Raw genomic sequence first — 15204 nt, forward strand, 5'->3', positions numbered from 1 at the left:
CCTCAATGTCAGTTTGGCCAGAGCTGGTCCCCAGAGCGAGTGAGAAACCAGAGAATTTTCCATGGGGCTTACCAGAAGTCTCTTTAATGCAGCAAGAGAGGTTGTTTTTACTTGGTTTTGTTTTTATAGGAGGTGATTCCGGGGCACATGCCCCTACCCTGGGAAAAGCGTACCCATCATGGAGTAGGTGTCTAAGAGTTGATGGGATGGGGAGATGCTTGGCAATTACTTGACTCAGCAAACATAGTAGAGGCTGGTTTGGCTGTATTCTTCTGGCCCCCTGAAAGGAAGAATGTCAAGGGAGTCTCTGAGAACTGAGGGAAGCTTTGAGCAGACTTTAGCTTTGCTTTGTCAGTTCAGTCATATTCTGCCTCACCCAGTCCAGCAGCAAAGCACAGCCCCGAGTCTTGACCAGACCTCCTGCTCTGGTGGCAGAGCTGGGACAGAGTGCTCTGTGCCCCTGGTGGTGCCCTGAAATCTCTAGGTCACTCCAGACTTTCCAAACTTACCATCACAAACATCTCTGCCCAGAACACGGTTGACATTGACCTCCCTGAGGCCCCATTTTCTTTGTTCACGTGAGCAGCTTACTTGCATGCCCCGATCTGAAGAGCTAGAATGGGAAGAATGGATGTGCAGATCTTGTGCCATGCGTGCACGTGTGTTGTAGATGAAGCACGTTGTGTTAACCTCCCTCCAGGAACCCAGAGGGAGAGCTCCGTCAGCATTCCGTCTGTATAGCTGTAGTCTCTTGGGAGGAATGTGATTAATAATAAATCACCCAACATTAAGTCTCCCTGAAATCATTCGAGAGACCAGGGTGTTTATTCTGTAACTCCTCGTATTCTGTCTCAGTTGAACACAGAAGACAGGATCAGGACAGGACAAGACTCACTGAGACTGTCCTAGCTGACTGCAAGCAGTGCTGCGGCTTCTGGGCATGGCACGGGCACTGCTCCACAGGACTGTGAAGGGAGTGGATGAGCGAGGGGGAGAGGAGGTGAGGGACGTAAGTGCAGACAGCCCATATTGATGAGAGCCACGGCCCAGGGAGGTCTTAGACGACTTAGATTTTTATTTGACTAGAAAGAAATAGAGGCTGTGTTTCAGGATGTCTGTTTCAAAAGATGAGGACTGCGTAAAGAGGCATGATGTTCTCTGCAGCAGAAAAGGACAGGTGAGATCGTAGAGTTGCTCCAAATAGTCTTTGTAGCCAAAGACATGGCAAGTGGTGGCCCGGGCTGACTGGGACTGGGCGTGTTCTCCCAAGTGGATGGCCCTGTGCATTCCTCAGTGTAAAACTGGACAACCAGATGTCGCCTAGGTGAGATGGGAGGGGACAGGCATGTCTGTGCATCTGAGGTTGGACTTACACATCACTTAGCCCTCAGTTGGAGACGTCTTGTCCTTCTGACACATCACAGACGGAAATTAGTTTCTAAAGAAGGACCTGAGACAGCACAACCTGGGTATAGTGGCAATCTGGGGGAGCAGTAACTGGGGCCCTCTTACCCCAGCAAGAGATGAACTGATAGGACCAAGCAGTAGGTCTTCCTTTCTAGTTTTAGGTTCTACCAGTTTTCTAAAAATTCACAGATGCTCAGTGTGTGTGTGTGTGTGTGTGCATACTTGCCTATATATATACACACGCAAGTGGACACATATTGGGAATGATTCCTGAGTCCATAAGTGTGGTTGACGGACTAGGTTTACCTAAAAGACCCTTTAAGAGAAAGCTCTTGAAAGATGATTACAGAATTGAGACACCATCATTTAAAAGTGCCCGAGGCAAACGCCTTTGAAAATTGCAGCAGCGGAGGGACAGAGAAAGAACGACGCAGCCCTTGATTGTTGCGCTGTTCCCTCAGGACCCGTCCTCCCCCTCCCCCTCTGTTTCTCATCTGATAAGAGAGAGAGCAGCAGTAAGACTCCTCATCTAGCTTATGAAAATCCGATTCGGAATGGCTGTGATCAAAACCAGCTGGCTGTCACCAGCAGTGGCCTTGCGAGGAGGGAACCGCTCAGAAGCGTTCCGTATGTGGGGGTGTCATGGGTGGCACCGATCAAAGTAGCATTTTTTTAATAAATATATATAAGGAAAAATACAAAACCTAAGGATTTAGAATAAAAGCAGTGTAGTTTGTCTTGTTTTTTTCATTGTAACACGGAGAGGATGAAATAGAATCAGATATGCCTGGTTTCTAACATACTTCCACTGGCGGCTCTGCGAAGGTGCTGTCACATTAATACGGTATCACTCATCTTGGGCCTTATTGAAGACAGTGGAGAGTTCCTCAGTTTCCATTCCTTCCAGCCACTTCATTTCTTGTCACTTTTAAAGTCCTTTACCCCTCCTTGTCCTTAACACATCTCTACAGATCAAAGCTGGAACCACCTCCAACCTCCCCGAGAGAGCTGTTGGAGTGGCGGAGAGCGCTCCTATTCATTGTTCTTCTTTTCCTTCAACTGTCAGTAACAGTGGTGTGATATTTCCTAGAGGGCATCCCGGCAGGTGACCCTGGGGTCCTCCCAGTGTCAGGCTCCTGGCCTGCATGGGATCTTTCCCTATGGAGAACCCTTGTTACAGGGCTGTGCTTGTCTCTCACGAGGACTGCCTTTGAATTGCTTGAAGGCTCAGTCCTGGTTGACAGCCCTTGGCACTGGCGATCCTCATTCTTGTCCAGCCCTTGGTGGACTTGGCTGGGGTCCTGGGGGAAATCTCATTCTGGGGTGTTGCATTCACGGCTCCTTCAGAAACATGCTGACCTCACCCCGTGGGTAATATAATGAGGGCAGACTTTCACACACCACAATATACCACGAGCTGAGTGGCCCGCTCGTAGCAAGGCCCCTTCTCAGCTCCTGATCCAGCCAGCACCGCAGTGTGCTGAGGCCTGGCTTATCTCAGAAACCAGTCAGTCCAAACCTTCCTCCCCAGCCCGTCGTCAGGCACGAGAGTTGCCACAGCTGGGCGGGCTGCGAGAAACAGCTGGCTATTTTGATCTTCTTCTTAAAGTCCGTGATCTTTCCCCAGCAGCATTAGGAGAGATTCGGTTTGGCAGGAGCACGGAGGTATTTCAACATATGGGACACGTGAAAAAACCCCTCCAAGCTGGCACTTCAGGACGGGTCATCTTTTCTGTCTCTCTGTCACATGCTTCCTCGGAGACCTGCCCGTGCGAGGCTCTAAGCGGACACTCGCTCCACCACGTCTCGGGCCACGCCCTGCACGCAGTCTGTGGGTCCTGCTTCTCAGCCTCTGCAGCGTGGCACTCCAGCCAGCACTACGGCCTTCAGACTCTTGCCCCTTATCCGTTCCTCTCTCCTCCCCTGCCAGTGACGAGGACGGGCTGCACCTGGCTCCAACCAGGTGACATCACAGGGGATAAGTCTTCATTAAGCAGACCTGGCGGGGAGCTGCAGACCTGTTTTTGGCCCTTAAACCCTGACTCGGGGAGAGCAGGGGGCCAACGGTGCTGGGCCCAGGCTCGCTCGGGAGCTCCTCTGAGACCGTCTGTTTCTCTTGTTCCTCCGAGTGTTTGAAGCCTGTTGCCTACCACTTTCTCCTCTTCTTCTCCCTTTTCAAAATTCTCCATTTTTTCACTTAGAAAAAAAAATTATTTATACGATTGAGATCCACTAATTAAAGCCATTTTCTGGTATTTGGTTACTGGAGCGTTTGATGTCTCTCTGACAAGACCATGAAATGCACGGAGTGTCCACAGGGACGGAATTTGCTGAACACGGCTCTTTGTAAATGAGGGCACACAGTGTCGCAGCAGCTCATGAATATGAAACGCCCATGATGCCACCTCAGTGGACTTGGGAACACAGATGAATCCTGTCATGTGCTAAATGAGACCAATTTCTTTCACTTAACTTCATCTTCAATCAGACCTTCTTCCGTTGGCCTGTTTAAAATTCCCTGTACGTGATGCAGAAGGTAACAGCATTCAGTAAAACAAAGTTTTGCAGCTGCAGAGAAAAATTTTAATGATCTCTGGTTTAAAGTTGCTGTCACCTAAAAACAGGGATGTTGTTTCCTTTCACTCACTCAGCTCTGCTGAGGTCTGTTGACTTTGGGCATAGAAGTAGGGGTTGTCTGGACTGGCCTTTTTGGGGTATCCTTAGTGTGTCCAGGTCCTTTTCCTGTGGATTGGTTATTGGACTTGGTTATGAATGGTGGACGAGAGCCCTTAGCAGCCCGTGGAAGCTCTGGAGTGGCCAGAGCACTGAATGGGAAGGCAGCTCCGGGAAGAGATTGTTATAAACAAGCAGGGCCTTTGCCATCAGGGGCTCAGTTAGTGTATGAGGTGAGAGGGCTGAATGTCATCACTGAGCACCCGGAGGAACCTGGCAAGGCAGGCCAACCACTTGTATCATTTACTAAGGTTTCAAGGTGAAAAAGTGCTGGAGTACAGAAGAGGCTTTATGGAGCTGTCTAGAAACCCTTCTGGACACAACCAGGAAGTTCCATTGAGAAATCCCCAACCAAGAAAATCAGCAGAGAATAGACGCTAAAGGACCCAGAGAGGAGGGGCTCCCTGTGGGACCCAGAGGCCAGATGGGGAGCCTCCTTTGCTCTCTCCTTCCTGCAGGACCTGGATTTACACTCCGGGCGAGGAGCGTGAGTCATGCCCAGGGTGTACGCATTTCAAGCTGAGTCCAGTCTAAGAAATCACTTTCTGTTCTTGTTGTACCAAAACTGCAGGGAACATCTGAATTTGAACGCAGGCTATCACAAAATGCGTCACGGAGATCTGGGGCCAGCTTCATTGGAAGAGCCAGGCAGGCTTCCTACTGCCAGGCCCCAGGGGCGGAAAGGATCCCGCTGGGGCTCTAGTGGGTAGTTAGCATTTTAGTGCGCGTGCGTGATTGGATTATCCATAGTGAATGTATTTCAGGGCAAGTGGCAGCTTCTCAAGTCTTTGAAACCAGTTGTAATTGATCCTGCTGGTGTTCCCACGTTTCTATTATTTATTTCTATTATTTATGTCAGCACCCCTCATTTATTTCTGTAGTTTCATCTGGTAATTGGTTTGCTGGGTGGATCTGTTGGCAGATCTAGTGTTCTTGTATCATAATGAGTCTCTCTCTCATTTGGCAATCTCTCTCTTTGAAGTAAGTTCTTACGGCTGTTGCTGGACATTAACAAGCCTTTACTGGGGGCTCCCCGAAAGTGGAGTGATATCGTGGGACACACTAGAGAGCCAAGAAGAAAGAAACACTGGGAGGCTGGTGAAGAGCAGTGGGACCCAGCCTGAGGATGGAAGCCAGGTGGTCCATGTGGACCAAATTTGTATGACTCTGCCTCTATAACTTTGTCCCCACTCATTCATTGTTTCTTGTCCATGCGTGGGCCCTTCCCAGCAGGCCCCGCAGCTCTCAAGTGAGGCAAAGCCTTTGCTATGATGTTATCAAATCCAGGCGGTGTCGAAGGATTACACTTGGTGGTTCTTGTGAAATGAATCCTACCTGGGCAACTTTAGGACTCAGTGGCACTTCTACTATAATTGGAACGATATAGAGAAGATTGACGTGACTCTGCCACGTGTGTGACTTTCAGATTTGAGGGGCATCTGTTGATTCGGTTTTGTACGGTTGTCCTTTAGTCTGTCAGTCCTTGGGAATGCAGACGGGACTGGGCTGTGGTCTTCGCCCTCAGCTAGTTCACCATCTCGGGGCCGACCTAGGGCGGATTTCAGTTACTCCGCCTGCTGCGAGGTAGTAGGGTCTACCCTGTGCCTTGAGTGAGGTATTATGGAAAGACAAGGTAAAAAGCTCTGGATTCTGCCTGTTGGATTCCGAGATGATTCACAGAGGAAGGGATGTTCATTTCCCTTATTCTCATTTATTGTTATTGTTGCTTCATCTTCCTCCCTTTGCAACTTGGCCATGCTCAGTCCGTCTTGGTTCGCCCCTACTGTGCTTCAGCAGGCACCCAGTCCATGGTTCCTGGCTGGTTGGTGCAGGGCTGTCCTCATCTGGCACCAGGCACCGTCCCTTCTGCCTCACCCTGTGCCACTCTCCCCTGGCCCTACATGCCAGCCGCACCGGCCTTCCTTCAGCCTCTCCAGTGTTGCAAGTTACTTCTCCCCTCGGAGCGCCTTTGCACACGCCATTCCCTGCCTGGCTGAATCCTGTGGATCCTTCAGCTTTCAGCTGTGCTGTCCCTAATTCAGACACCTTCCCTAACTCCTCACCCCCTGGCCCCAAATTCTAAATTAGATCCTTCCTGGCCTGGATTAAATGCATTATGGAGCATCCATTCGATAGACTACTAAGTGGTCATTTAAAAGAATAAGATATATCAGTGTACTGATAAGGAAAGACAAAAGCAAGTTGCAGAACATCACATATGCGAAGTGGTCCCATTTGCAAACATTTTTTAAAGGACATACGTGCTGTGGTATGCATAAATTCTTTTCAGTAATATAGACGAGAAATTATTAATAGCGATTACCTCAAGGGAGACGACTGGGGCTCCTATAAGGAAAGGAAATTTTTCATTTTAAACTTTTCTGTAGCAATTGAATTTATCACCATATCATATTACTTTTACCTTTAAAAAAATAAGATAATTAGGTCTCCCTGTTATTTTTGGTCGTAGAATCCCCTTAGTTTCCTCACAGTATGTGTTTTAATTTCCAGGCAGGACATTTATTTGTGTTTACAATCTCCCACTACGTGGGTGCTCCACGAAGACAAGGACCGTGTCTGTTTTGTTTGCTGTTGTTGTTGGCGCCACTTAGCATGGCGCCTTCTTGGTGGGTGGTCAGTCAGTATTCCTTGAATGAATGAATGAATGAACGAACAAATTGCCAGAGGAACAAGTGAACAATGCAGTTTCCTCCCCCCCTGCCCACCCCCCCCCACAGCGGCCTGGCTGGCCCGGCAACACACAGGGCAGACAAGCAGGTTGAACAACATGTGGGATGGCTAACGTAAGAGGCAGTGAGCAAGTGCAAAGAGCAGAGAGAGCCTGCTTCGTTTGAGGAGTCAGAGCTGGGAAAGAGCAGCAGATGATCTGTGTGAGGATGGGGACCTTCGTGGGGATACAGTTCTGAGGATGGTGGCCTGCTTGAGGATGGGGGTCTGCGTGGGGCTGGGGACCTGCGTAGGGGTGGGGGTCTGCATGTGGCTAGGGACCTGCATGAGGCTGGGGACCTGCATGAGGGTGAGGACCTGCATGAGGATGGGGACCTGCGTGGGGCTGGGGACCTGCGTGGGGTTGGGGGTCTGCATGGGGCTGGGGACCTGCGTGGGGGTGGGGACCTGCGTGGGGCTGGAGACCTGCGTGGGGGTGGGGACCTGCATGGGGCTGGAGACCTGCACTGGGGTGGGGACCTGCATGGGGCTGGGGACCTGTGTGAGGAGGCACAGTCTGCTGGAACTGAGATGAAGGATGACGGCGCCCACTTCCAAGGCACAGGAGGCCTCTGAGTCCTCCTGCCTCGCCTTCCCCTTTTCTGGGGCTGTTCGAGGTGCCCAGCCACGTCTTTCTCCATAGGGCTAGTTTAATAAGAGGTGAATAGCAGAGGATGCGTCCCCAGGGCCCTCTGGCATCCGTGCACTGTTTTTATTCTGTTCCGTTTGGCCCTGTTGTCGGGAAGTAGCAAGTTGGGGCATATGTGAGGGAGAGACTTAGCTTGTTTATGGTTATTGGAATCAAGAGGAATACCCAAGAACAGAGGATGTTGAGTCTCAGGCAAAATAAAAAATGTCCCGACTGTGGGCAGTTGTCACCCCTCTGCTATAGGAGGTATCTTTGAAGGCACTGTGCATTTGCAAAGAGAGCATGGATGGGGTGTGGACAAGCTCAGGGGTTGCAGGTGGACTGGAGCTGGAAGCCTGTCTCTGTCCACTATTAATGGTCTCACCCCATGCAAGCTGCTTAATCCTCCTGAGCCTCAGTGTTTTTGTCTGGAAAATGGGCAGTATAATTGTGATCCCCATTTTATAGATGAGAAACTGAGGCACAGAGAAGATAAAGTCACATAACCAGCACATGGGGGAGCCAGGATTTGAAGCTGGCCACCCTGCCTTTGGAGCCTGTGCTCTTAACCACTGAACAGGAGTCCTACCCATATACTTAACTGTTAACTCATTATTTCTGTTAATACTCTTCTTATTATTAGCAGCATAGAATAAAATGAGGATAAAGTTTACGTAATTAATAAGTTTTTAAAAATAGTAGTAGCTTTTTAACAGTCCTAGAGCAGACTCCTATTTCCCTCTTACGGTCTCTATTAAAATTGTGTGCTTCTGCATGTTAAACTTGACACCCTGAATCAGAGGGGTCACCCATCCAGACTTGCAGGTCAAGTAGCCATCACAGTGTCAGCGGGGCTAGATTACTCCATGTAGGTCATTTTGTGAAGGAGTGGATTTCTCAAGTCCATTTTCTCTTTCTAGGTTCGTGTGTGTGTATATGTGTATGTGTCTGAGCAGGAGGGAGGGAGGGAAGGACGGAAAAAGAACAGAAATTCCCAAGAACACATTATGTACACAGAAGCAAGTACTTGTCTGCGATTGTAAGTCAGAAACTGTAAAATTGTGAAGTTCTTTGAAGTTGCCCAAAACCTGCTTCACGGCCACCTGTCCCACTGGGGGCCGGGAGTTGGATGGCCTGACGCTGCTGCGATGGCTCAAGCTGTCACTGCACCGGAATGTTCCAGCTTGCCTTGGCCTGGCTGTCATTGTTGGCTCTGTCCCACTCAGGCAGTTCACTGGGTTCTGTTGGGCTCCAGGCTTCCAATTAGAGAGAAATCCCACTGTGTGGCCAGCCCCGCCAGTGCCACTCTGAGAGGCCCCTTTGCCAAGGCCCGAACTGACCTCTGATCTGTCACAGATGGGCCAGTCCCACACTCCTTTGTGCACATTTGGAGGAGGGCGGTGGGGAGGAAGAGGGAAGCCCATGGGGAGTCAGAGTGGACATTGGGCAGAAGTGCGGTTCCTCAGAGCTGGGAGAAGCTGGGCAGAGTTGACAGGACCCAAATGCTAATGTTGTGGAGGGAACGGGGACTTCGGGAAGACCTCGTCCTGAGCCCTAAACTCAGCAGGGGGCATTTTCTTACCAACTTCTGAATATTCATCTCAGGCTGGACTCCACACCCGAGGAGAGCCAGGAGCAGCTAACTGGCTCACTCCAAAACTGTCACACTGCTGATGGCGCATGGCACAGCCAGCTTCCTCCCTGCCCCGCTGCAGGGTCTGTGCGGTCTCATCAGCCTGGGAGCCCCGCTTGCCATGGGCTCGAGGACAGCACTGTCAGCAGCCTGCACCGTGGACTGTGTTTATCACACAGAGCAAGAGTGAACAAGAAAGCCGAATTCCTATTAGCATAAGAAATAGAATCTTAGCAAATTCCATCTCTAATTCTCTAGCAGGACAGCGAGATACAATCTAAGCTCTGACCAGCGTCTTTCTAGATAGAGGACTTGCTGAACATGGTTCATTTTTCGGGGGGTGGCCTATGTGTCTTCTTTATTTCCCCTACCGGCCATTTCTTTTTATTTTTATCCCTTTTCATTCTTTTGATCACTCTTTCTCTACCTGTCTCTTTCTCTCTGTGTCTTATTTTCTGTGTCTCCCTTGCATACTTTCTCTCTCTTTCTCCAGGTACAGCATCTGTAACCGAACAGTTAGAAGCAATGATAAAGACACAAGGTTTAGAACTGACATTTATATACTCGGGCTTAGCTTGTCTAGAACAGTCACAAATTCTAAATAATGAACAGCCTGGAAGTGGCAAGGGTCTTCCCAGCTGTTCCTGGAATGATTCTGTATCTCTCTTAAAAACAAAATTGAATTCAACCCATGGAAGAAAAACGAAGGGTTTCCTCACTCTTCTCTCCTCTCTGGGATTTTTCCTCCTTTTACTGTTTGCATTTGGTTTGGCAATTCCAGGACTGCCTTGCCCCACTTGGCCTTTTTTCCTGCCACATCTTTTGTTTTATTCTGCTCCTCTATGCAGACTGGTTAAAACAAAGAAAACCCCTGTGCCAGCGGGTGATACTCCTTTGGAGAAGGGAATACATCTCTAGGGTGTTAAGTTGTCCCCATGAGAAGATGGACTATTTTTGTACCGAAAGCAAGTTGCCCCAGTTAAGTGATGTGCTGTCTCAGTTTCTCCATTTGCATGACTTTCTTAGACTGATCAAAGAAACGGCCTCGTGTCTCCTCATATGTCTGTCTGTCTGTCTCATATGGAGAGTTCACAGAAGGGAAATCTCCATGAGACAGCAAGAGAAGTGTCATCTGTTTATTATATTAGACCTGGCAAATGGAGACCCTGATCCCAGATAACCTGCTGGGAGCCAGGTCACATCATTAGGTGTAAAATGTCCTTCAGATGCAGGCCCAGGGCTGCGACTGTGACGATTGCAAAGACTACGAGGCGCTAATGCCCATGTGGACCGTGGTCATGAGGCAGTGCACTCACAGTGACATCCACCTCATGACACTACACTTTCTGGGTTCTTCTGTCTCTGACCTTGCCAGGCTCATTCATCGCTTCCTCCTCTTTCCTCTAGCAGAACACTTCCCCAAGTGCTGTCTGGGACTCTCTTCTCATTTCTTTACATATCTCCTTGGAGATCCACCCCAGTGGCTCCTGACCTGGAGCATACGTCAGGATCACCAAAGAAATCTTAGGAAAAAATACAGATGCCTGAGCCCCACCCAGAAAGTTTTAATCCAGCAGGTTCCAGGGTAAGGCCTGGGATTCAGAAACTGATGAAGTTGTGCCTTTGATTCTGATGAGTACCTCGAGTTCAGTATCACAGTCTAGATCAGGAGCCGCTGCAGGCCAGAGAGCAGGTCTGAGTGTCCGTTCGAGCCGCAGCCTCCAGCCCCACAGCTGCGGGTTGAAGGCGATAAGTAATAAATGGAGAAGCAGCCAAGATCCCTATTCGTGCTGCTGACCGTTTTGCGTCCTCCTCTCATTGCAGACATTCCTGTTATTCCGGATCTGGAAGAAGTGCAGGAAGAAGACTTTGTTTTGCAGGTGGCAGCACCTCCCAGGTACATTCAATTAGGTGTGAAGTTGGTGGGCGGCAGGGAACGTGTGAACTAATATTCTGCAAACACCATCTACAGTCGTGCTGCCTGCCTCCACGGAGAGCCGGATGTTTCTGGTTTTGGGCTCCATCCTAGAGTTCCCATTTTGTTAGATATTTTCTTCCCGTTTTGGTCCTTCCCAGCTGCCTGGGAGCCTCTGGGGACGGTGGCCCAGCAGCACTCCTGGAACTGGCTCTGCCCGTGGCTCTTCCTCACATTCTCTCTTCCCTGCAGCATTCAGGTGAACCGTGTGATGACCTACCGTGACCTGGACAATGACCTCATGAAGTATGCAGCCTTTCAGACCTTGGTGAGTGGAACAGCTTCTGCATAGAGGGGCAGGCTCCGGGCCTCATTGTAGGGGTTTCTCAGTTCCTCCAAAGCCATGCAGCATCTCCTCCGTGGGTCTGTCAAACTGCCTGGCAACAGTCCCTTTGCTGGAGGCATCATCCTCAGGGATTACAGCATCCCGGGCCCCAGCATATTCCAGTGTTTCCCAGGGCCACACTCCCACCTGCTTCCATGGCTGCCCGCTTGGCATCAATAGATAAGCTGGCCATAGAGATGTGCCGCTCTTATGCTCTGCCCTCCTGGCGTTGACCTTCTCCAAAGAATGCCCAGCCTATAGGATGTTGTGGCGTTCTCCCAGCCTGTAGGATGTTCTGTCATCCCTCAGTGGCCATGTGCTTCACTCATGTCTTTACCCATTTATAAGGCATTTCTGCAGGTCTTGGTTTGGGAACTTCTACCACATGTGATCCTCCTCACTTTGCAAGAGGTAGTTGTCCGAAGGCCCCCGAGGTGCACAGCGTGCCTTTTTTTTTGTGTTCACAGGATGGAGAGATCGACCTGAAGCTCCTTACCAAAGTCCTCGCACCGGAGCATGAAGTTCGAGAGGTACGTGGTGGCAGCGGCCCCTTACTCTCTCGGCCGAGTCATTCCTGTGCCAGCTGGCTCCCCGGGCTGACCTCTGCCTCCCCAGGGCCGGACGAGTGTGGGAAGTCGGCTGTGATGGGGGGCAAAGGCCTTCCTTCATCTCATCCAGCGATACCTCTCTTGGCAGGACGATGTCAGCTGGGACTGGGACCGTCTGTACACTGAAGTGTCCTCAGAGCTCCTCACCGAGTGGGACCTGCTGCAGACGGAGAAGGAGGACCCCACGGGACAGCCCACAAATACCTGAGCCCTGGAGGGGGGCGACAGACCACCCTCCCTGCACAGAATAGTCTCTGCTTTGGACTTGAACAAATGCAACAAGCCTAAAACTAAAGAAGTTTGCAAGCAGCTTAGAATTTTTGTATGGAATATTTTGTAATAAAAATAGTTCTTTTCAGAGGACCACCTTGGATCATTCAGTTGTAATAAATTGCTTTTTTCTGTGGCTGTCTCTTCCATTTTTTCCCTCTTGGAAAGGTTCCGCAAGAGTCAAGGAGGGCAGCCTTTAAACAGTCTGGTGGGAACTCCCCCCGTTGCTGGAGAGTATGATTCAGGGGAAGTGAGGTCCAGGGGCAGAAGGAATGGCGCTGCTCCTGGAAGCTGTTCGGCTCCCGGAGGCCACAGCGGTTCCCTGGAGCATCCACCTGTGAGTACCCGGACTCGGGGTCTGGGAGGCTGCAGGCAGCTGCCTGCTGGGGTCCAGGGCCCGGGGGGAGACCTTTCCTCCTGTGGACGTTCAGTTACAGTGGTGAAGTTGCCCTGTCTCCTTCGTGCTCTCAGGCAGCTTAGCTGAGGAGGCAGCAAGAAGTGGGTGTGGTAGGGTAGCCCATTCCTCACATCAGGGTTTGGTGGCTCTTCTGACAGAGCCCCCCATCCCCTCATCCTGCAGTCCACGCCCAAGGCTCCAAAGCATGTTTCCCTTCTCCCACAGGTTCCCAGAGCCTCGTGTCTGGTTCTCATTAACGGGGGACAGCTCGGCATCCCTGAGAATTCCACAGAGAGTGTTTCTCCCTGGGAAACCTGGGCCTCCCTCTGACCTGGGCCTCCCCCTGACCTTTCAGATACATGGCTGCTTGTCTCCACTGCGCCCCGAAGCATCATCGCCACCTGTTTCCAGAATGCACAAAGATCCGGAGCAGAGCCCAACCCTTTTCCTAGAAGAGATATCTTCTGTTTTTGTTTTTCTCTTTCTCCCCAAGACATCTCGTCTGAGCTCAGGGCCGGCTCCCCGCCTGCCGCCCCTAGATGCCTCTTTGGATCAGGCCCGGGCTGGTTGCAGCCGCTCGCCGAGCCCCACTCCTCGGCCAGGGGAGTGCCAAGTGCTGCTCTTCTCCTGCCTGGAAAGCCCCTCATTAAAATTCAGAAAAACAAAGAGGCTGAACACTTCAAAAACCCACTGGGGGGTTATTTTTGTGTGACTACGTGCCCTTCCCCGGGAGCCACGCGGGCTCTAGAGCAGGCAAAGAGAATGCTTGTCTGTTAATTATAAACTCAGGGATTTAGTGGCTTTGGGGTCCCTTTTCCAGAGTCATGCTTGTGGCCCAGAGAGCCCCTCTTTGGCATAATTCCCACGGTCACTGAGACGTTTCCATCCAGGCTGGTGTTTCTTGAGCCTGCATCCTTCTGAAACCCGAAGGAGAAAGGCTGCATTTCCAGTACCTTAATTACTGGCAAATGCCTCTGCCTCAGGACTCGGACAACCTTGGAGGTCTTCAGCCAGCCCGAGTGAGTGGCTAGGGGGTGACTTCCTGCTTCCCTTTATTTTATAACATCAGCAGCAACAAGGTCTAACATGTACTGAGCACTCACCACATGCCAGGCACCGGGCTCAGCACATATGAATTGTCTAGCTTAATCCTCACCACCACCCAGTGAAGCAGACAGGGTTGTAATCCCATTTTACAGATGAGGAAACTGAGGCTCAGAGAGAGAAAGAGATTGCCCAAGATTATCCAGCAATTTAGGGAATTAAAAACCAAGTTGTCTGACGTCATTGTGCTTTTAACACCTGGGTTTTTACCCCCCCTCTGCTGCCGTCAGCTTGGCACAGTAGCTTACAGCGGGCAGAATTAGCAGGAGGCTGGGAGAAGCTGCCTGCCACCACCTGCCACCCCCCAGACCAGGCATCTGTTCTTTCTATGGAGTGACCACAGAGGACAGGGCTTCCGTCAAGTCTGGGTAGGAAGACTCCCAGCACGGCTGAGCTCGAGAGTCCTGGGGGTTGGGGCTGAAGCCAGTGTGCCTAGGTGGGGGCCAGTCTAAGTGACATGAGCTAAGCCTGCACAACAGTCAGCTTCAGGCCACGTGTGGCCTAGTCTTCTGTCACCTGCCTGTGCCCTGGCCACACCCAGTCTGGGCTTCATCCTTTACATGGCATCTGAGCATCACATCTTCAGAGTTCATGGGGAATGACAGGTTGTTCCAGAACATACGTCCACCCAATTCTCACCTGCCTTCTGAGATACCTTCCCTACGTTACAACTAGCGATGTCGCCCACCCCAGACTGCAGAGGTCTCCCAGGAAGATGATGCAAGAGGTATGACAGAGCGGACAAGCATCTCCAGGTACCCACAGTGGTTTTCTACAGACGCATGGGAGGGGTGTGGATGGGTCTTGCTGCTGCCGCCTCCTTCAGGTGGCATGTTGCCTGGTTCAATACCAATTTCTGCTAGACAGGCTCGTGTCTCCTCTGAACAGCCGTGAGAAGTCCCAGCTGGTCCCTGACAAAATCTCCCGTGGTGTCTTTGGCATTGAGCGGTGGCCACAGAGGTGCCATTCACGGGCCGGGCCCTGGAGGGGAAGTTGGTTCCTTCATGAGATGTTGCTTGCTACTTGGGACGTGCCAGCCTCTGTTCTAGCCCTGCCGAGATAGAGCTAGAAAGCCAGACTCCCCTCCCTCAGAACATGACATCTGCGGGGCAGACGGACAGATCAGTGAAACAGATAGTATGTCAGATGGGAAGAGATGCTATGGAGAAAAATAAAGGAACAGGGAAGGGAGTGCTGGGATAGGGGGTCACCATGTTAAATGGGGTTGGGGGGCCTCACTGAGAGGGTGACATTTGAACAAAGACCTGAAGAAAGCCAAAGAAGGAGCAAGACCCGTGCGTGGGGAACAGTGTTCCAAGGAGCAAGAACAGTATTTGCAAAGCCAGCAGGAGGGTATGCGCTGGCTTGTTTAAACAGCAGCAGGAGGTCAGTGCGCC

The 15204-nt window shown here is 50.9% G+C and overlaps 1 protein-coding gene across 1 annotated transcript in view; it reads left to right on the plus strand.

The window, feature by feature from the left end:
- IFT43 (intraflagellar transport 43) overlaps window positions 1-12442 on the plus strand; it is a 77520-nt gene extending 65078 nt beyond the window's left edge. The window contains exons 6-9 of the mRNA XM_014840878.3: window positions 10953-11025; window positions 11296-11371; window positions 11896-11958; window positions 12125-12442. Of these exons, the coding sequence (XP_014696364.1) occupies window positions 10953-11025; window positions 11296-11371; window positions 11896-11958; window positions 12125-12244 (332 nt within the window). The 3' untranslated portion in view covers window positions 12245-12442. The remainder of the gene's footprint in view (window positions 1-10952; window positions 11026-11295; window positions 11372-11895; window positions 11959-12124) is intronic.
- The last annotated feature ends 2762 nt before the right edge of the window (window positions 12443-15204 follow it).

Source organism: Equus asinus, chromosome 7 (genome assembly GCF_041296235.1).
Source record: "Equus asinus isolate D_3611 breed Donkey chromosome 7, EquAss-T2T_v2, whole genome shotgun sequence".
NCBI classification, from domain to species: domain Eukaryota; kingdom Metazoa; phylum Chordata; class Mammalia; order Perissodactyla; family Equidae; genus Equus; species Equus asinus.